General features: G+C 41.6%; 2 protein-coding genes across 4 annotated transcripts in view; both read left to right on the forward strand.

The window, feature by feature from the left end:
- Nucleotides 1-1,502: 1,502 nt before the first annotated feature.
- Nucleotides 1,503-9,288, forward strand: LOC111970065 (nuclear transcription factor Y subunit alpha). Of its 3 annotated transcripts, XM_023996565.2 has the most exons (10): nucleotides 1,504-1,641; nucleotides 2,638-2,762; nucleotides 5,726-5,872; nucleotides 5,999-6,130; nucleotides 6,326-6,434; nucleotides 6,643-6,785; nucleotides 6,870-7,046; nucleotides 7,275-7,382; nucleotides 8,220-8,249; nucleotides 9,152-9,288. In XM_023996565.2, exons 2-9 carry the CDS (start codon nucleotides 2,682-2,684, stop codon nucleotides 8,229-8,231), a joined length of 909 nt encoding a protein of 302 aa, XP_023852333.1. In that variant the 5' UTR covers nucleotides 1,504-1,641; nucleotides 2,638-2,681; the 3' UTR covers nucleotides 8,232-8,249; nucleotides 9,152-9,288. The 3 variants fall into 3 exon arrangements, with proteins under 3 accessions (XP_023852331.1, XP_023852333.1, XP_023852330.1); XM_023996563.2 differs by lacking the exon at nucleotides 9,152-9,288 and having other exon boundaries at nucleotides 1,503-1,641; nucleotides 6,332-6,434; nucleotides 7,275-8,710; XM_023996562.2 differs by lacking the exon at nucleotides 9,152-9,288 and having other exon boundaries at nucleotides 7,275-8,710.
- A 917-nt stretch (nucleotides 9,289-10,205) lies between these two features.
- LOC111970066 (S-adenosylhomocysteine hydrolase-like protein 1) overlaps nucleotides 10,206-21,427 on the forward strand; it is a 59,049-nt gene continuing 47,827 nt past the window's right edge. The window contains exon 1 of the mRNA XM_023996567.1: nucleotides 10,206-10,691. Coding sequence (XP_023852335.1) covers nucleotides 10,503-10,691 — 189 coding nt within the window. The 5' untranslated portion in view covers nucleotides 10,206-10,502. The remainder of the gene's footprint in view (nucleotides 10,692-21,427) is intronic.

Genomic DNA, 21,427 nt, shown 5'->3' on the forward strand with positions numbered 1-21,427 from the left:
GTTGGAGTCTGTTTGATTGAGTGTGTGGACAGGTTCTTTTATACAGGTAATGAGTTCAAACAGGTGCAGTTAATACAGGTAATGAGTGGAGAACAGGAGGGCTTCTTAAAGAAAAACTAACAGGTCTGTGAGAGCCGGAATTCTTACTGGTTGGTAGGTGATCAAATACTTATGTCATGCAATAAAATGCAAATTAATTACTTAAAATCATACAATGTGATTTTCTGGATTTTTGTTTTAGATTCCGTCTCTCACAGTTGAAGTGTACCTATGATAAAAATGACAGACCTCTACATGTTTGTAAGTAGGAAAACCTGCAAAATCGGCAGTGTATCAAATACTTGTTCTCCCCACTGTACCTACTTGTAACAAAATTAAGGAAGTTTTCCTTTAAAATTATTCATAAATATTATCCTGCCAACCACTATATGAAGTAGTTTAAGGAAAACATCAACTCAAATTGTTCCTTTTTTAACGACCACCCAGAAACAGTGTTGCATCTTTTTGGCATTGTATTCATGTAAGAAAACTGTGGCAAGACATCAGTAGATTTATAATTGAACACATTTATTAAGACTTAACACTATTGTGGAGAGATGTACTGCTTGGATTCTTTACCTACGATAGAAATAAGCTGAATTTTTTTTATGTAATTGATTTCATATTCACAAACGTAAATTTACAAACAAAACACTACGTTTTCTAACCTTAAAAAAAAGGCTTTGTGCTGCGTTCATATTCTAGTCGGAACTAGTTAAAAAAATTCCGAATTACTAAATGGTTGAACGACCATTTATAACGACCATTTGGTGTATTAACTACAACCAATTATCAAGTCGGACATTTCGGAGTTGCCTAGTTCCGACTCGTAGATGAACGCGGCAATTGACTCTCGCCAATAGTATTACCAAAGACATGAAGATAGGCTAAAACTGCGTCTCCAATATAAATCCTTGATCACGCTTGTAGGCGATGTCATGGCGACTTTGGCTAGCTAAACTCATGCGCAGAGACACGTCATCGGGTCGTCTTGCGCCGAAATGCGCATGCCGTCAAATCAAAGTAATAACATGTTCAACTACTTAAGAAATCGTCTCGAATCTAGGTTGTGCCTTTAGATTTCGAGAAAATTAACAACTCATGAAGAATGTTTTAAATGGTTCACTTCTCAACCCCAAAACCCTGGCCTGGTCTGTCGCGCACGTTCCCGGAAATCTCGCGATGTTGCGCCTCCGGGTTTAGAAACTTGTACTTCGGACGTCATTGAACACGTAATAATGTTACATAGTGCTTTGAATACTGCATCGAAGCTTCGATATCAATCATCCCATCACTAAAAATGCTACAGTTGTCCCTCCCTTATGAAAAGTTACCAGTGCCCCGATGCGACAACTGTGGTGCTGTAGGCTACTCTATAAAGCCATCAGTTCCCGAAACCTTGGCAAAAACTTTCAGTTTCACCTCCCTCTCGACTTATACTACACAATGCGCATGCGCATATATCGTGGGTTGGAGAAGAAGAGGCTTGTTGGTGGTAGTTTTTCATGCAAGTGCCATTTTGTCTACATGTCGAGAGCGCCGTGATTGGATTTTGTGTGTGGGTATTGGAGCCAATCAGAGAAACCGGGCGGCGGACAAACGGTGAGAGGTTGCACGGCTGAGGAGGAATGTGATCCGGTAGCAGGGGATTGGTGTGTCATTGACCAACCAAATGACTAACTCCACTAGTTAAATGCAAGAATTAAAAGCTAGCTAGTTAGCTAAAATATAACTAAACGTTAACTCACTAATCACCATGGCTCATTGTTAGCTGGCTGGCTAGCTAGCTCTGTAAGATAACTAACGTTAACTAGTTATGTGTGGTGGCACAGTGACAAATGTCTGGTTGGGTGAGAGACGACAATGACCAATGTCTCATAATATAGCTAGCTAGAATGCCACATGAAAACAATATTCGAGGAGGTGCGTGACTCGTGAGTTAGCTGGTCTACTGACTGTTGGCTTGCATGCATTGGGCTGCTGCATACTCAGTTGAAATATTTGACTAAAACCGTCAGTGACTACACTAGTAGCCTGTGATCAAAGTTAACATACCAATTGTCTAGGACAAATTGTGATTTGGCATATATTTTCGTAATTTGTCTTAGTGGCAAGAAGAGTAGCCTATTTCTTGACCACCAAACAAACCATGTTCCTGGGCTATGTCCAACTTATCTGCACTGATCTGAAAGAGCTGACCAGGTGAAAGCCTGCCTAATGATGAGATGTATTGTTTTTTTCCTGTCAACAAGTATTTTCCAATCAGTGCAGATCAAGGGAAGGAGAGGACAGATTTTTTGACAACTGAAAATGAGTCCAAGAGAGTAATTTGTGAAGGCAGTCATATTCATCGTGGTACTTACATGTGATTGTAGTATTGATTGGCACGATTATTATGAGCCTTAGCGAATATGCCCTTACAAATTAGATAAGTTGATAACAAGATATGACGTCCTGTTACATTTGTTCTACCACCTTACTGTAAATGTGTTATCCTGTTGCTGTAATGCCTCATTTCACATTCTTCTTCTTAAGTAAGAATGTATCTTACTATCCAATCGAGGATAGTCATCTCATGCAGTTATGTGCCCCTTACAGCTGTAGCAGTAGACTGAATTGAGGCCTTTCAGAGTTCATTGACCATGGAGCAGTACACTACCGCCACCACATCTACTGGGGAACAGATAGTGGTTCAGACTGCTGCTGGGCAGATCCAACAACAGGTAAGAAGGAAGGGTTTGTTCATGTGTTATGTATGGTGTGTTTGTGTATTGGAAGGGGGTTAGGAGAAATGTACCTACGGAAGCATGTTAATGCCATGAGTTTGGGCTAGGTTGTAGCTTTATTCATTGTGTGGTGAAAGTTCCTGGGCATTGGCCACAGTAGCTGTGTGTTAACCCATTCATAGAAGCTAACTACCTTTAGCGTCTATTGACGGCCACCGACGACGCTCGTTCTGAATGTTAAAACGCATCGCTTGCAGTATGGTTTTGGAAACATAAGGAACGTATCTTCCATATCAGCAAGAAGAAGAAAAAAAGTTAAATTAGTTCACACCTTTTATAGGTTTAGTGTTCCCACAAGGCCATATCTCCATGTTACAGCGCTTGTTTACGGAATACAGACAGAAGACAGGCGGCCACCTGTGCTTATTAGCTATCTAGCGTGCTCGGAACACCTGTGTGTAAGCGGTTCGTCAATTTGAGGCACACACAGCGTATGAATCTGTGTAAAACTGCTACAGTAAGTGTATATTTTTTATTTGAAAGATTATTTAAAGATAATGGGCATATCATAATGTTTCGAAAACCGTCTCCCAAGCTATGATTATTGACATTTTTAAACAGTGTCGGAATTGTTGTTCACACGCAGACAACCGTGGGCGAAGCTAACTGCTGAAAACCATACGGAGAAGTGTGTTTGTGTAGCTTTGTCTGTAACACCGATCTCTGGCACAGTGACTGCGTTTCAGTTGCAAGCTTAGCCCCAGGCAGCCACCGGCTGAGGCCAACATGTTCAGACACTCCAGGTAGTGGTGGGACCGCCGAGCCCCTACCATGTCTCTACCCCATTTACCCAGCGTGTCTCCCTGCTGGTGATGCCTAGAGTCAACCCACAGTCCACGCGGTTATATCCGCAAGGCGGGTGGGTTTAGTGTCAGGTTGAATAAAGAGAAAACACCTTAAATGTATAATTCTTGTGCAATGTATTATGTATAGGCTACATTGAGGTTTTTCATTGATTATTTTAGGTTATCTGTTATTAGTGTGTATGCCTAGGCCCTAAAGCTTAACTGTAAGCGAGCCAAATAGTGTAAAGGCCAGTTGCCAAATGCATGCTTTTGGGAAAGGGCGGAAAAAGTTAACGACAATCCACAAAGGCATAAAGGACAGTGAGTTTAATTCAATTAGAGAAAAGCTGCAAAATGAGGACTGTAAAATAAAGAGAAGGGAGGGACAGAAAAGTAATGTTTGGGAAAGATTTGGTGAAATGGTAAAAGAGGATGATAGCAGTGCCAGCTATGTTATGTTTGATGATAGGATATACAAATTCGACAGTCACAAGACAGAACTTCAAATAGGCCTATGGCATATCAATGAAACTGTAGCCTACTGTTCAGATGGGTTAAATGGAAACTGAAATCTGGACACTGACTGTAGGTCTGTAACTTCTCACAGCCTTACCATTAACTCCTGCAGAATTAAGCATTTCTTGCAGTAAAATGATACACCAAATGTAGGCTACATTTCGACATGGGTGGAGAAATATTATTTAATTCTTTCAGCATCTTGAGAGAATGTGATTGTGAAGTTAGATACCCTCTGTGGGGTGCTATCTTTATCAGCATCATAAAAGCTGATATTATTTCAACCACATAAAATATGCATCCAAGCCAAACTGAAATCTATTTCCTTACAACAGGTCAAACTGGTGTCATTTGGAAATTTTGTACAGAAAATCTTTTCAGTTTAAATTTTAAATTTCATTTTCTCTCCGGTCGATAAACGTCTTTGCTCCACTAAAGAAGCCGACATGACAGAACTTTACCGATTGAAGCATACATTCTATCGATTTATGACATTATTCTGGTGAGCAAGGGTTTATTTAGTCTTCTAGGGCAACTCATAATGACAGAAGAAACGCTGCATTATAATTATAGACAAGATGACTAACAAATAGCCTACCAAAATGTCAGAAATTATAATCAGAAACATATCTAAATCATGCAACAAAAATAATCCTGAACCCCCATCAAAAAAGTAGTAATGCAGTTTCTGACTGTAGCCTACAGAGCATTTTTTTATTAGTGGGTTAAGGTCTGGTGCGAACTGCAGATTTTCACCTTATCACATATAGTTGGGCGAATGGGTTATTCACCAAATGCGAGCGGGTGTGGGTGAATAAACCGCGTAACGCTGCTCCCTACATGTCGCCTCATCATATCTTCTGGGCCCTAGGCCTCACTGCTAAACTGTTGTGTATAGATGCATGTCAACATTTCTAACACTACAGCCGCCTGTGATCGTAGTGTTGTCATGAGTTGCTGTCAGCCAGGCTGAAAAACTCCATGCATGTCCCTCTCCAATATCAATCTTGCTATCTGCATTGTCTTCAGTCTGAGATTGTCAATTGTGTTATTCTCACATGGTCCAACAGGTGGTACAGTTATACCACAATCAAGTCATGAATCTATAGATATATGTGTATTATTTTGTAACCTACAACAATATTCTGAGTGGCATAAAATGCTCTCCTTGCTGAGTTTAAGATTGACCAGTCTCCTACATTGCCTTTTCAAATCTCAAGTAAATATCCCGGTGAATATAGCATACACTGAAATTACAGTACGCTCGGACCCTATTATGATTCCCTTGTCATTTGTGTTTTCGTGTGCGCTCATTCAGCATCTTGTGGAGATCAAACTAACTCCAAGAAAAGGTGCATTGACTATCACAGCACCATGTTTATCTGTTTGCTGCCCTCTGGCCTGTTTTGTTCTGTTTTGTCTGTCTCTGGTCAATATGTGCTGCATGGCAGCTCTGCTGTGATGTAGAATGGTCGTTATGCATGGTTGCAGTTCCATTAGAGATATCTTGAATTAACCTCACTCTCCTTTCATGTCTCTTTTACATTCTCCCACCTTTTTCCTGTCTATTTCACTCCTTCCTTCCCCTCTCTCTCCTAGGTGCAGGGGCAGCCTCTGATGGTGCAGGTGAGCGGCGGTCAGCTCATCACCTCGTCGGGCCAGCCCATTATGGTCATGGGGGGGCAGGGAGGGCAGGGGCAGACCATCATGCAGGTGCCCATGTCTGGATCTCAGGGGCTCCAACAGGTGACTGAACTGTTGTACACCACACCTATCTGAAACCTAGCAAACATGTCTCTCTAACAAGATATTACTGAACGAGATATGATAAAGCAGACTGGCTGATTAAGATTGTCCTGCTCTCTGCTGTAGATCCAGCTGGTGCAGCCAGGTCAGATCCAACTCCAGGGGGGACAGACTCTACAGGTACAGGGTCAGCAAGGCCAGACCCAGCAGTTCATCATTCAGCAGCCCCAAACTGCTGTGACCGCAGGACAGAACCAGGTATAGACACTCACACACTCTTTATACAATATTTTGGTCTGCAATAGAACACATACGCATAGTTTCCATTGTTTAGAAGAGGCCCACTGATGTAAATAGCTGTAATGCATAAAACATATTATGGACACCATAGAAACACACCACATTGTGTGGTGTATAACTGGGTGGTAATGATTGTTGATGTTTGTTTCTGAGGGCCAGCAGCAGATTACATTACAGCCGGGGCAGCAAGTGGCTCAGACTGCAGACGGTCAGACCATTGTGTACCAGCCAGTCAATGCTGATGGGTCCATTCTACAGCAAGGTAACACGTTCACACTCATAGCTGGGATCCCTACTGTGTCTTGATGGATGCTTAGTGTGCTGGCTATTGTCCCCTTCTTTTGATTATCAGCTGATTTAGAACTGAATCAGTTATGTGTGGCTGTATGCAAAGTGGTTCACACTCCACACTTCTGGATCACTAATCTATGATAGCTGATATTAACTTAACCCTTTTGCGGTTCCCCCAGGTTTGATCACCATCCCTGCCTCTAGTCTGGCTGGTGCTCAGATCGTTCAGGCAAGCAACAGCACTAACACAACAAACAGTGGTCAGGGTACAGTGACTGTCACACTGCCTGGCAACATGGTCAACGCAGGTGGCATGGTCATGGTAAGGTCCCTAATGACATTAATACAGATTTGTTGGCATATGTGTATGCTATGCATCAGTCTGACCAGTGTGTGTATGTGTTAGATGGTTCCGGGTGGCGGTGGCAGTGTGCCCACCATGCAGCGTATCCCCCTGCCGGGGGCGGAGATGCTGGAGGAGGAGCCTCTGTATGTCAACGCTAAGCAGTACCACCGCATCCTGAAGAGACGGCAGGCCCGTGCCAAGCTGGAGGCAGAGGGAAAGATCCCCAAGGAGAGGAGGGTGAGTGTCTGTGACATGAGTAGATGTATATATGTGTGGTTGTTGTTTTTATGAAGACAGAGAACTGCTGGGAGTGTGTTTAGACACACAGTATTTGTCTATAAGATTCTATGTGAGTTTGAGAGGGGGAAAATTCCAGGATGACAGTTTTAGGAAGAGGAAATGGTGTGGGCAGTAAAGGATGTGTTTATGTGCTTGTCTGTGAATGTGGTTTTACGTGTCCCTCAGAAATACCTGCACGAGTCTCGTCACAAGCACGCCATGGCGAGGAAGAGGGGTGATGGCGGACGCTTTTTCTCGCCGAAGGAGAGGGAGGAGATGGCTCTGGCCATGCAGGTGAGGAGGGCTCAGGGTGCCCTCAAACAAGAGGATGTGTTTGGAGGTGTTGAACTCAACTCTAATTGGCAACCTACTTCTGTTGCCTCCCTCAGCTAACCAACAAGTAGCAGCCATTTCCACCCCTCACTCTGTCACATGTCCACCGCAGCCACTCATTTCCCCATTGCACTCTTAAAACGGTCATCCTTGCTATCTTTGTATGTTTTATTATATTGGTTACCTTGTAGTTTTGTATCAAAGAATAGTATAGTTTTTTACAAGTTATGTTTTTTTGTGTACTTGTTTTTTGAGTATATAAACAGGGGTGCTTTTAGATGCGGGCATATTTTTTTGTGTACCCTTTGTTGTTCTTTTGATGTATTCCAGCCACTTGATCCCTAACCATGTCTCTGGCAAACCACGCTGAGTTCAAAAGCTTGTTCTTTCACATAGAGCTGTACATACTGACCACAGGATGCTGCTGAGGGGAGAACACCTCATAATAATGTCCAGAACAGAAACGGAGCAGATGGAATGGTATCAAACACCTGGAAACCATGTGTTTGATGTATTTGTTACCATTCCACTTATTCTGCTCCGGTCATTATCACGAGCCCATCCTCCCCAATTAAGGTGCCACCAACCTCCTTTGATACTGACTCAGTAAAATGTTCTCCAATGTCATTTGAAATGTGTCTTGGCTTTGTTTGAGCTCTTGTTGCAAGCTGAAGAATGTTAGAATGTTAATGTTGCTGTTTTTGTCCAGTGTTGCTTCCTTGCTGTTGTGTTGTCTTGTTAAACTTGTACCATGTTGTAGTGTAAACATCTCTGCTAACACCTGTGTTCATTTAACAGCTGCAGGGCTAGGATGGGAGTGGTTTAAAGGTACTGTATGAATTTAACACAAGATCACTATAAAACAAATATTTATTTTCCTAACCTTTGTCAATGCTGCTTCATATTATGAATGTCTTGGATCAGACCCACCCCTCAATGTAGGTTGATTTATCCTAATTTTAAATATTAAACATGGTGCTATACATCCAACCATCCTTGGAGAAAGAGCAATTAACACCAATGCTGAACATATAGTAATTATACACACATTAAGCCTGAATTTGCAGCAGTTTTATTTATGCCCACGCAAGGTTTATTGGGAAGTTGGTAATGGCTAAACACATGTAACAGATTAAGAATGAGGCTGTGTGTGTTTTCTATGTATAATGTTTGTGTATGATTTCTGTTTTTATGATTGCTGACATTTTTCTGCGACTGCCACCTGTCTCATTGCCCATCATTCACATTTGTGACGTGTTTGTGTATTTACAATTAAACATTTATCTTTCTGTTGGTATTGTTTTTAATATGAATAAAGACTTGGCTTATCTTTTCAATTTTTTTACATGATGAAAAATCTGTGTCCACTAAACAAAAAAACTATTCAAAACAATTAAGATGTTTGAAAAATGATGGATTTGATAAATCAATAAAATATTTACCAGTTCTTTTGTAACAGCACATAAATGAATTCCTAACTAATACATTCAGCTGTGTAGCTTCTTTTGGTATGATGGAAACATGCATTTTGACCAATAATATAGTATCACCTCCCAGACCAAATCCTAACAAAAACATTAGTGAGCATTTAGATTATGGTATAGTCTGATTGAAATCTAACCCCCAGACTGGATTATACTTTGACACTTTAGCTGCTTATACCTGGGAGAGATTCATGTTGTTGTGGCATGGTGATTATGCAGGCTGACCAACCGCTCCTCTTCCTCCAGGTACAGGCGGACCAACCACATGCTGGAGAGGAGACAGTCGGGCAGGTGATCCGTGTGTCATAACCTCTAGAAGCCCTGTGAGGCGTGTGTGTGCTCATGTGTTTGTCTCTGTGTGAGAATGGTTGCGTGGGGGGGGGGGAGTCAAGATCAGATGTCCCACACATCAATCAACCAGTGCTTTCCAACCAGTCCCAAGCTGCCCAAGTCCCCTGTCTGGTAGAGAGCAGGACAGACTGGGGGAAGAGGTTGCTAGCACACACAGATACTGTAACCATGGTAACACTGGAGAACAATTGGGCGCTTCTGGAGGAAATGTATTTTAAGAAACAGCACAAGTTCTACAAGAAAGTTCCTTCCAGAGCAACCTTGTTTCATGTAAGTTACTTTTATCTCTGGATGTGCCACAAGAACTTGATCAATAAACACCATCCTATAGGCCACAAGTCCAAAGTGGTTGTTATGATAGCCCTCTTCCTTTCCTGATGCTCTTCAGAAATATGAAATAGTAGTTTTTCTTTTGTACAGATCAATTGTGTCCTCTGGTTCATGATATGTAACTATCATCACTTATTTTAAGGCTTTTCAGACTTAAAAAAAATGATTTCCTATGGTAATTCTATTTGAAAGGGGCAATAATCAAATGCCTAATTACCTGCATCAGTGTTTTATATTGTGTTGTAACAGTCTTGTAAGAGTGTAGATGCTTTTTAATAACGTTTTAGCAACTTTTTTATTGCATAAATTAAAGGAAACCGCATTATCAAATGTTCTGTATGTGTTAAGAATGCCTCTGAAAATGAATTCATTTTTTTAACTTCCAACATATTTTGTTTTGGAATTAATATTGCCAGAACTGTGCTGTACACATACTGTATGTACACTGCATGATTTGACCGTATGCCCATGTCGCCTATACCTAAATCCGCCACTGGGGAGTAGGCTGGGAAGCTGATTCTCAATCAATGTTTTTAGAGCAACCTCTACTACTAGATGCTTGAGAAACGAAGGGAGGGGAGGCGCGCATCCCCCGCCCACAATTTCAGGTGACAGCTAGGCAAAACAGGCCGTTCACAACTTGCTGCACGCGAAGGAACTGCGCAGGCAACGAACCGTTTTATGACAGCAATTACTACACTGTAGTTTGTAAATATAGAATTACCAACTGATACACCAAACGGCTGTTAATGAATTGTTTCTAAATCGTGTGAATTGCAGTCTAAAGCTGCACAAAAACCCCTCTTCCGCAAAATACCGAACAGTGGGGAGCAACTCGAATTCTGTAGCTAACTTAACTAACGTTAGCTATACCACGGGCTAACTAATTTGTTGTACGTTTTAATTATTTATCTAAATGTCGGACACTCCGGGGGACGGAAAGTTGGAGCTGAAACAAGCCAGCAAAGAAGTAAAGGAGAGCGAGAACGTGGCTGAAAAATACTCAGCCATGACGGTGAGCAAGAACAGCGAAATTACCATGGGTGAACTGTCAGTGTCGTCTGCTGCGTTCAGTGCGGTCCCTATTCACAAACCTGTTAAAAAGGTAAGACACATTCATTACGTAGCTAACTAGTGAACAACTAACTACTTATGAGTTGATTTGGGTTTTTTTATTGTCTGGGTGGTCATCACATCATGTCCCATTTCAGGATGTCCCTTCTAAGCATAACGTAATTCACTTATATTCACTTCGTTAGCAGCTGCTTAAGTCCAACCATTAATTTTCAATGCATGTACTATTTATTGTATGTGAACACTGTTGGTGAAGTACGTCATCCACCCCCATATACCCAGAGTAGGGCACAGTGTTACATTAATTAGATTTATTGGCCACAAGTTGTCAGCTACAGTTAGGCCTAGTATGCATTTATGTGGAGAAACTTCACACAAACAAACACATCTGCACACGTAATTCAACTTCAGGATCCCATTGAGATGGCAGTGCACATTAGCCAGTCTGGGGGCAATTCCTCATGAAAGTAGAACAAAAAAGGAACGTGACTTTTTTGGGATTGTCACAAAATGTAATCCATAAAATTGACCTTTGGAGGAATGCTTATTGACATATATTTGACATTTATATTTTAAAGCATATTGAGAAATAATCAAAGTTGGCATATTTAAGACAATTTGACCCTACCCAGGAGCATTGCAAGACACCATTACTGTTGAACTTAATGTTGATGTCATTTGAAACATCAATATGTTCTAAAATCAGTAATACATTTCATTATGCAAGATCTAAATGTAAATTTTATTATATGATTTAGAAAATTATGTACTTTTATATCACATTTATATTCAATGGAATTGTATTTTTGTGTTTTTTAGTACTTTTTTTTTTTTGGTACTTTTTCCCCACAATTTTTTGATATTCAATTGGTAGTTAGTCTTGTCCCGTCGCTGCAACTCCGGTACGGACCCGGGAGAAGCGAAGGTCGAGAGCCATGCGTCCTCCTAAACGCGACTCTGCCAAGCCGCACTGCTTCTTGACCCACAGCTCGCTTAACCTGGAAGCCAGCCGCATCAGTGTGTCAGAGGAAACACTGTACAGCTGGCGACCCAAGTCAGCGTGCATGCGCCCAGCCCGCCACAAGGAGTTGCTAGAGCGCGACGGGACAAGAATATCACGGCAGGCCAAACCCTCCACTAACTCGGACAATGCTAGGCCAATTGTGCGCCGCCTCATGGGTCTCCTGGTTGCAGCCGGCTGAGAGACAGCCTGTGATCGAACCCAGGTCTATAGTATGCATTTGGGATGCTGCGCCACTTGGGAGGCCAGGACTGTGTTTTACAGACACAGTCATTTACAGAGTAGGACCTCTGGGACTTTATGAGTTATGACCAAATATATGTGGGATGTTGAACTCCATCCTATTGCCAGTACAGCACAGCACAGTAGAGTGCAGTTCAGTATAGTACAGAAAAGTAGAGTATAGGCCTAGGTCACTACAGTACTGTACAGTGGAGTTTAGTAGAGTATAGGTTAGTACAGTACTGCCCTGTACTAAACTCTACTGTACAGTAATGTACTGAGCTATACTCTACTTTTCTTTACTGTACCCATACAGGGCAGTGCTGTACAGTACAGTAGAGCACACTAGAGTACAGTATAATTTACTGTATTCTACTGTACGGAGCTATGCTGTTCTGTACTGGCAACAGGAGTTGCCGTACCCCCACCCCACATATATATTTGGTCATAACTCAAAAGGTCCCAGATATCCTACTCTGTACATTTGTGTCAGTCAAACACAGTCCATAGAAATACATATTGAAATATGAGAACAATTTAAGAGGGCATATTTGTAATATACTTTTTCATACTTTTCAAAATCATATAATGAATGTACATTTCCATTTTGTATTACTCATTTTAGAACACACAATGAGGTTTCAAATTACATCAAGATTAAGTTTGTGCCACATATAGATCAACAGTTATGGTTTCTCGCAATGCTCCTGTGTAAGGCCAAAATGTCATAAGTTATTTCTCAATATGCTTTTAGACAGAAATGCCAAATACACCCCTTAACATTAGTGGATTCGGCTATTTTTGCCACACCCGTTGCCGATAGGTCTATAAAATAGATCACACAGCAATGTAATCTCCATAGACAAACATTGGCAGTAGAATGGTCCGTACTGAAGAGCTCACTGACTTTCAACGTGGCGCCATCAACGAGTCAGATTTCTGCCCTGCTAGAGCTGCCCCGGTCAACTGTATGTGCTGTCATTGTGAAGTGGAAACCTCTAAGAGCAACAATGTCTCAGCCGCGAAGTGGTAGGCCACACAAGCTCACAGAACGGGATTGCAGAGTGCTGAAGCGTGTAGCGTGTAAAAATTAGCTGTCCTTGGTGCAACACTGACTACTGAGTTCCAAACTGCCTCTTGAAGCAACATCAGCGCAATAACTTAGTCGGGAGCTTAATGAAATGGGTTTCCATGGCCGAGCAGCAGCACACAAACCTACGATCACCATGCGCAATGCGAAGCGTCGGCTGGAGTGGTGTAAAGCTCGCCGCCATTGGACTCTGGAGCAGTGGAAATGCGTTCTCTGGAGTGATGAATCACGCTTCACTATCTGGCTGTCCAACGGACAAATCTGGTTTTGGCGGATGCCGGGAGAATGCTACCTGCCTGACTCCATAGTGCCAACTGTCAAGTTTGGTGAGGAGGAATAATGGTCTGAGCCTGAATCATGAAAAACAGCCCATGTCCCTTAGTTCCATTGAAGTAAATTTTTTAAAGCTATAGCATACAATGGCATTCTAGATGATTCTGTGCTTCCAACTTTGTGGCAACAGTTTGGGAAGGCCCTTTCCTGTTTCAGCATGACAATGTCCCCGTGCACAAAGCGAGTTACATACAGAAATGGTTTGTCGAGATCAGTGTGGAAGACCTGCACAGAGCCCTGACCTCAACCCAATCAAACACCTTGGGATGAATTGGAATTCCGACTGCGAGCCAGGCCTACTCGCCCAACATCAGTGCCCGACCTCACTAATGCTCACTCAGCAATGTTCCAACATCTAGTGGAAAGCCTTCCCAGAAGAGTGGAGGCTGTTATAGCAGGAAAGCTGAGACCAACTCCATATTAAAATGCCTATGATTTTGGAATGAGATGTTCGACGAGCTGGTGTCCACATATATATTTGGCCATGTAGTGTATATGTCAACAATCCTTCCTCCAAAGGACCATTTTATGGATTAAATTCTGTGATTTATGGATTAAATTCTGTGACAATCCCACAAAAATCAGTTATTTTTTTATCTTTGTATTGCCTTGTCCTGGGCTCTGTGGCTACATGTTATTGGATATATCTTTGATATCTGATTAACTCAAATGCACTTGATTACCACTGTAGGGTATGTGCTTTTTCTGTGCCTGGTTCCACACAAGGTTTCATTCAACCCGAAATTAAAGTAGCCACATTTTTTGTTGTTGAGATTTACTAGACCATAGGCATTTTTAATATCATAATGAACATTGTTTGTGTAGGCTAGCTTGACAGTAATGAACAAAAAATTCCACCAATGTCAAATCATGATAATACATCATGTCACAGTCTAGGTAACACATCTCTGGTTTCATAATACTTCAGCAGGGTTGAAGTTCCATTCTTTGTGTGAGAGCAGTTGTTTTAGAGCAGAATTTCATAGTTTGTCTCTCAGAGACAGAATCTACTGCGTTATGTAACTGGTAGGCTTCAAGTGAGCCTCTCACTGTACTGTGCGCTTGCCTGATCGTTAACAGAGACAAAGCATTTATTTATTTTCTTTCAATTATTTTTTATTTATTTTACCTTTATTTAACTAGGCAAGTCAGTTAAGAACAAATTCTTATTTACAATGACGGCCTCCCAATGCGGGGATGGAGGCTGGGATTAAAAATATAGGACAAAACTCACATCACGACGAGAGACACTACAACACTACATAAAGACAGACCTAAGACAACAACATAGCATGGCAGCAACACAGCATAGTAGAAACACAACATGGCAGCAGCATAACATGGTAACAGCACAAAACATGGTACAAACATTATTGGGCACAGACAACAGCACAAAGGGTAAGAAGCTAGAGACAACAATACATCACGCGAAGCAGCCACAACTGTCAGTAAGAGTGTCCATGATTGAGTCTTTGAATGAAGATGGAGATAAAACGATCCAGTTCGAGTGTTTTTTGCAGCTCTTTCCGGTTGCTAGCTGCAGAGGAATGACCTAGGGATGTGTGTGCTTTGGGGACCTTTTTAACAGAATGTGACTGGCCGTATGTGGAGAATGAGGGATGCGGTAGGTTTCTCAGATAGGTGGGAGTGAGGCTGTCGTGGAAATTCTTACACAGGAACACTCAATGCACCATAGTACACATGTCAATAAGAAGCTCTCCTTGGCCAGTCCCAGCAGTTGTCTTATATATGGCTATACACAGAAGTTATATTTGCATGATTTAATCATTATCATTTTGTTTCATCCATGTGACCGGCCAATACTGGTTCATAACATATTACAGACCAATACCTCACGAGGCTTCTCTCTAAGCTGAGACCTTGAAACAGCGAGCTCTTTCGTTCGTTCTCAAAACAAGGTCTAGGCGTACTGCCAAATTGCAGTGACTGATAGTGAGGATTTGTTCAGTAAGCCACTTGCATGAACACAGATTGGTTTTTACAACAGCACATAAATAGAACACAGAAATTAGTTAGAAGAAAAGCACTAACATTAAAATTCCCATTACAAGGCCTAAGGGTTTTATAAATAAGCATCAACCAGTGGGTCTTGCAACAGGTATACAGTGATGACCAGTTTACAGAGTATAGAGTGCAGTGATGTGTCCTATTAGGAGCATTAGTGGCAAATCTGATGGGAAAGAAAATCTAGCCGCTCGAAAGCACCCTTATCTTCCAATCTATAAATTACATCTCCGTAATCTAGCATGGGTAGAATGGTCATCTGAATCAGAGTTAGTTTGGCAGCTGGGGTGAAAGAAGAGTGATTACGATAGAGGAAACCAAGTCTAGATTTAACCTTAGCCTGCAGCTTTGATATGTGCTGAGTGAAGGACAGGGTACCGTCTATCCATACTCCCAAGTACTTATATGAGGTGACTACCTCAAGCTCTAAACCCTCAGCGGTAGTAATCACACCGGTTGGGAGAGGGGCAATCTTCTTACCAAACCACATGACCTTTGTTTTAAAGGTGTTCAGAACAAGGTTAAGGGCAGAGAAAGCTTGTTGGACACTAAGAAAGCTTTGTTGTAGAGTGTTTAACACAATCCAAGGAGGGGCCAGCTGAGTTTAAGATTTTACCATCTGCATATAAATGGATGAGAGAGCTTCCTACTGCCTGAGCTATGTTGTTGATGTAAATTGAGAAGCGCGTGGGGCCTAGGATCCAGCCTTGGGGTACTCCCTTGGTGACAGGCAGTGGCTGAGACAGCAGTAATACAATCAGGGCATGTAAGAGGACAGGGAGAGCTCTGCAGTGTTGATTTATGACATTTGAATGTGCATTAGATGGCAGAAAGATCATATTGTACAGCAATTTCATCAGGTAACATGAATACAAAGCCGGCGAGAGGTGGTTAGAATAGGATGGGAGGCCAAGAGTCTGTATAACCAATAGAGAGTCAGAGTCCCGAGTAAGGGAACAAACAGTCTGTCTCACGGTCGGGTAAACAAGCAAGTTCATAGTCAACAAAGCCCACAGGAGTCATGAGTCAAATGACAGCTTTACCTTATAAAAGCGTTCCAGAAGATTGAAATAACCGTATTTCTTTAACCTCTCGTTTTGGACTTCATGTGTCAATGTGTTACATGTTATTAAGCATGTATGGTTCATACATGCATAATAAACTATCTACAGTCTTATTCCAGTGGAGAAAGGCCCAGAATACTTACATTTTTACCTGGCATAATTTAGTGTACAAGATGCGCGCTTGTTAATGTCATCTAGCCTAGTGAGCGCATGCTCTACAGCGAGTAGAATTGCCTGGCCACATGCGCTTACCATTAGCTATTTTGATAACAGCGAAAATACATCATCCCAATCCATGCATCATAAGTTAGAAAACTTTGAAATTAGAAGTTAGACCTATTAGACCGTGGGAGTTGTTTGATTTCTCTCTTTCAATAGGCTACATTTCTCTCGAAACCAAGCAGAAAATTATGTGAAAGAAGGTGACATGTTAGCCAGACAAATACATTAGAACACAGTTGTCAAACTGATCAGAAACACAATGCTCACAACCTGTATCTACTAAATGGTGTTGCTGGTTTATTTAGTTAGTCTATTGTGCAATATTCCAAAATACTAAGGTTTTTACCAGGCACGAATCATGACACAACACATAATTTGTTGCGCTATATATATATATGTATTCTGCGAACTTTCACCCACTTTTTAGATATGAAAATATCTCCCTACTTTCTGTTGTCAACCATCCATCCAAATCAAATAATTCTATGCCATTTGTCTTTATAAATGTGCATCGCTAATCCATCAATGCAATTGATTGCCTGCGATTGTCAGTCATCGCGTAAGCAAATGCAAAATATATACTACCGTTCAAAAGTTTGGGGTCACTTTAGAAATGTCCTTAAATGAGTAGGAAATATTGTCAAGATGTTGACGAGGTTATAAATAATGATTTTTAATTGAAATAATAATTGTCCTTCAAACTTTGCTGCAAATGGAGGTTTCTTTGACGAAAGCAATGAAAAGCCTTGCAGACCTTTGGCATTCTATTTGTCAATTTGTTGAGGTAATCTGAAGAGATTTCACTCCATGCTTCCTGAAGCACCTCCCACAAATTGGATTGGCTTGATGGGCACTTCTTACTTACCATATGGTCAAGCTGTTCCCACAACAGCTCAATAGGGTTGAGATGCGGTGACTGTGCTGGCCACTCCATTATAGACAGAATATCAGCTGACTGCTTCTTCCCTAAATAGTTCTTGCATAGTTTGGAGCTGTGCTTTGGGTCATTGTCCTTTGTCCATTGTAGGAGGAAATTGGCTCCAATTAAGTGCAATTATATTAAATTTTTTTATTTTTTATTTTATTTAACTAGGCAAGTCAATTAAGAACAAATTATTATTTTCAATGACAGCCTAGGAACAGTGGGTTAACGGGCAGAACGACAGATTTTTATCTTGTCAGCTCAGGGATTCGATCTTGCAACCTTTCGGTTACTAGTCCAACGCTCTAACCACTAGACTAACTGCCGCCCCAGGGTATGGAAAGGCGTTGCAGAATGGAGTGATGGCCTTCTTCAAGATCCCTTTTACCCTGTACAAATCTCCCACTTCACCACCACCAAAGCACCCCTAGACAATCACATTGCGTCCACCATGTTTGACAGATGGCGTCAAGCACTCCTCCAGCATCTTTTCATTTTTTCTGCATCTCACGAATGTTCTTCTTTGTGATCCGAACACCTCAAACTTAGATTCGTCTGTCCATAACGCTTTTTTAAAATCTTCCTCTGTCCAGTGTGTTCTTTTGCCCATCTTATTCTTTTCTTTTTATTGGCCAGTCTGAGATATGGCTTTTTCTTTGTAACTCTGCCTAGAAGGCCAGCATCCCGGAGTCGCCTCTTCACTGTTGATGTTGAGACTGGTGTTTTGCGGGTACTATTTAATGAAGCTGCCAGTTGAGGACTTGTGAGGCGTCTGGTTCTCAAACTAGACACTCTAATATACTTGTCCTCTTGTTCAGTTGAGCACCGGGGCCTCCCACTCCTCTTTCTATTCTGGTTAGAGACAGTTTGCGCTGTTCTGTGAAGGGAGTAGTACACAGCATTGTACGAGATCTTCAGTTTCTTGGCAATTTCTCCCATGGAATAGCCTTCATTTCTCAGAACAAGAATAGACTGACGAGTTTTAGAAGAAATGTATTTGTTTCTGGCCATTTTGAGCCTGTAATCGAATCCACAAATGCTGATGCTCCAGATACTCAGCTAGTCTAAAGAAGGCCAGTTTAATTGCTTCTTTAATCAGCACAGCAGTTTTCAGCTGTGCTAACATAATTGCCAAAGGGTTTTCTAATGATCAATTAGCCCTTTAAAATGATAAACTTGGATTAGCTAACACAACGTGCCATTGGAACACAGGAGTGATGGTTGCTGATAATGGGCCTCTGTACGTCTATGTAGATATTCCATTAAAAATCATCAGTTTCCAGCTACAATAGTCATTTACAACATTAACAATGTTTACACTGTATTTCTGATCAATTTGATGTTATTTTAATGGACAGAAAATGTGCTTTTCTTTCAAAAATGAGGAACTTTCTAAGTGACCCCAAACTTCTGAACGGTAGTGTATTCATTTCACGACTTTCAAGGAGTAGGATATTTGATGCAATCCTATAAGTAGGCTTAAACTTATCCATTGTCTAACATTACATCCTCACAATCAATTGCCTAACCATAACCTTTACCTAACCTTAACCTTTCCCATAACAATTTAAAATGTCAACTTTAATGGGATAGGGACTTCTCAAGGATCCCAGATAACAAGGACCGTACCACAAGGAATTAGCCAGCCTCAAGGGGCGATGTTGATTGTCAGTCGGAAATTATGTCCAATGAGGTTGCAAGGTTAAAGTGGGAGGCAGGATCAGATCGGCACAGCATTGTCCAATGAGGTTGTGGGGTGAGCCCAAGCACGTGCATATCTTTGTGCACAGCTGCAAGAGCTCGAGAGCAATTACGTGATGACGTAGGACCCTATTTGGCTCCTGGGCGCTGCTTTCAGAACTACTGACATAAAGAGGCTCTAAATAACTTTTGTATATTTTAAGTCAATTACACTGATAATGGACCCATATGCGATTACATGTGGCAGGCATTGATAAGGGGAGACGGGTGGAGATCTTAGAAACTAACAATGTCACTGAGGGAGAGAGGGTAATGTATAACATTTACATTATGTCAGTGTATGTAATCGTTAGCCATCATGGATCCTCTGGGAGGAGAAGAGACACAGTCTGGTATCAATAACCATGATAGCCTTGAGTTGGGGTGGAGTGAGCACTTTGGGGTAGAGGTCAGGTTAGATGAAGTGAGGAAAAAAATATCACTAAGGTTCTGTCTAGCAATTGGCTGTTAAGTTGTGGAGGAGACTCAGCCTAGGAGAAAGGGTTAAATATCAGTGCTTGTGTGAAATGTATTTTGTCTGAATACAGCTGTATCGACCCTTTGGGAAGAATTAAACTTGGTTAAGCTTTTCTGGTGTCCGTGAGTTATTTATTCCAAAAATTAGATTAGAACCTAACACATGTCAATGTGTAGGTGATAGCCTTTGTATTTTGGAAACAGTCTATCATCTCCAGACCAATGCTGACAGGAGGGAGACGCCAGAAAATGTAGTCTAACTTTAATGAGACTTTCAATCACGTATATAGGCTAAACGCCTGTCATGTTTGACAAATATAATGTAGGATCCTTATATCTAAATGCTTGATTTTGTCGACATACTTGAGGCACTCTTTGTTCAGATAGGAGAGAATGGCCAGTTCCTGTTGCACACTGCATCACCCACCTTGCAGTCTGAGTGGAGGCGGTCAACATTTTGAAACTGTTGAACCATAAACGTAATTGTTTAAAATCTAGACGTTTTTTGTCATTTTATGAGTCATGTCTTACCGTGTTCCGACCATAGACATGTTAAGGGGATTATTTTATAAACACTTCCTCATATGTCATTGAAACCAGTATTTATTTCATGTTCTCAACTTTCTTTCTTTGTTCAGCATTCAAAGACACAATCCTAGTCATATTATCTCTGTAGATCCCGTCGTTGGCCTTTCTTTAAATTACTATTGTGGCCTTGGTTTTTAACATTAATGTCTGTTAATATCGCAAAATTAACTTGCCAACAACCTGTTGTCGTATTCGCGTGGCGGTTGTCATCAACCGAAAACAGGGTATGCTATCATTTTGATTTTACAGTGTTTTTTTTTTTTCTCACTTCATTACTCAAAATGACAGCGCTGAAGCGGACATGACTTCACTGTGAAATCAATCAAATGTATTTATAAAGGACGTCTTACATCAGCTGATGTCACAAAGTGCTGTACAGAAACCCAGCTTAACACCCCAAACAGCAAGAAATGCAGTTGTAGAAGCAAGGTGGCTAGGAAAAACTCTCTAGAAAGGCCAGAACCTAGGAAGAAACCTAGAGAGTAACCAGGCTATGAGGGGTGGCCAGTCCTCTTCTGGCTGTGCCAGGTGGAGATTATAACAGAACATGGCCAAGATGTTCAAATGTTCATAGATGACCAGCGGGGTCAAATAATAATAATCACAGTGGTTGTCGAGTGTGCAACAGGTCAGCACCTCAGGAGTAAATGTCAGTTGGCTTTTCATAGCCGATCATTGAGAGTATCTCTACCGCTTCTGCTGTCTCTAGAGAGTTGAAAACMGCAGGTCTGGGACAGGTAGCACGTCCGGTGAACAGGTCAGTGTTCCATAGCCGCAGGCAGAACAGTTGAAACTGGAGCAGCAGCACGGCCAGGTGGACTGGGGACCGCAAGGAGTCATCAGGCCAGGTAGTCCTAAGGCCTGGTCCTAGAGAGGGAGAGAAAGAGAGCGAATTAGAGAGCATACTTAAATTAACACAGGACACCGGATAAGACAGGAGAAGTACTGCAGATATAACAAACTGACCCTAGCCCCCCGACACATAAACTACTGCAGCATAAATACTGGAGTCTGAGACAGGAGGTGTCGGGAGACACTGTGGCACCGTCTGACGATACCCCCG

This window comes from Salvelinus sp. IW2-2015, linkage group LG11 (assembly GCF_002910315.2).
Source record: "Salvelinus sp. IW2-2015 linkage group LG11, ASM291031v2, whole genome shotgun sequence".
Taxonomy (NCBI): Eukaryota; Metazoa; Chordata; class Actinopteri; order Salmoniformes; family Salmonidae; genus Salvelinus; species Salvelinus sp. IW2-2015.

Bases quoted from the DNA above. Each gene is read 5' to 3' on its own strand.
- LOC111970065 (XM_023996562.2), top strand. From the start codon at position 2,682: ATGGAGCAGTACACTACCGCCACCACATCTACTGGGGAACAGATAGTG. The intron at 6,786-6,869 runs GTAAGGTCCCTA...TGTATGTGTTAG, and splicing joins ACGCAGGTGGCATGGTCATG to ATGGTTCCGGGTGGCGGTGG. The intron at 7,047-7,274 runs GTGAGTGTCTGT...CGTGTCCCTCAG, and splicing joins AGATCCCCAAGGAGAGGAGG to AAATACCTGCACGAGTCTCG.